This window comes from Penaeus monodon, chromosome 25 (genome assembly GCF_015228065.2).
Source record: "Penaeus monodon isolate SGIC_2016 chromosome 25, NSTDA_Pmon_1, whole genome shotgun sequence".
In the NCBI taxonomy this organism is placed as follows: domain Eukaryota; kingdom Metazoa; phylum Arthropoda; class Malacostraca; order Decapoda; family Penaeidae; genus Penaeus; species Penaeus monodon.
In genome coordinates, this window is record NC_051410.1 from 38109733 (window position 1) to 38110254 (window position 522).

General features: G+C 43.1%; 1 protein-coding gene across 1 annotated transcript in view; it reads right to left on the minus strand.

The window, feature by feature from the left end:
• Nucleotides 1–522, minus strand: part of LOC119589391 — a 16243-nt gene that overhangs the window by 6734 nt on the left and 8987 nt on the right. The window contains 2 exon segments of the mRNA XM_037938006.1: nt 1–117; nt 381–498. The exon segment at nt 1–117 is cut by the window's left edge and continues 364 nt beyond it. Coding sequence (XP_037793934.1) covers nt 1–117; nt 381–498 — 235 coding nt within the window.

Here is a 522-nt window from a genome sequence, read left to right on the forward strand (position 1 = left end):
TGTGTTCCAAAGGTCTCTCTGAGGTGGGTAGCGAAGGGCGCGCGTGACTTGGGTGCTGTAGCCGTGATATGAATTCTCTGGGAGGTCCATCTTTAGCTCCATGTTGTCGCCACCGCCCTGGGGATAAGAGGAACAGGTAGTTAGTAAATCTAAATAGTAAATTTACGGATACGCTGAGAGGTTACTGACAAAATATTGTCCTACGAATTTGATATAAAACGAGGCAGGTAACACGAAATTGGACAGAGCCTTATAAATAGACAAGGAACTTATTTCAGGGAAGAGAAATATGAAGCAACGTGTAGCTAACGAGGTTTGGTGTGTACCTTGAGTAACTTATCGATAACTATCCATTTGCTATTTGATCATACAATACTTACGTTAATGGTAAGTGAAGCTGTTACGTCACAGCCCGCCGTGTTTGGTGAAGAGACGGACGCTGTTATATCTCCGGACAGAGATATGACGCTTAGTTCTGACACGACGTACGTTCCCACGCTATAAAAAAAATAATAATACACG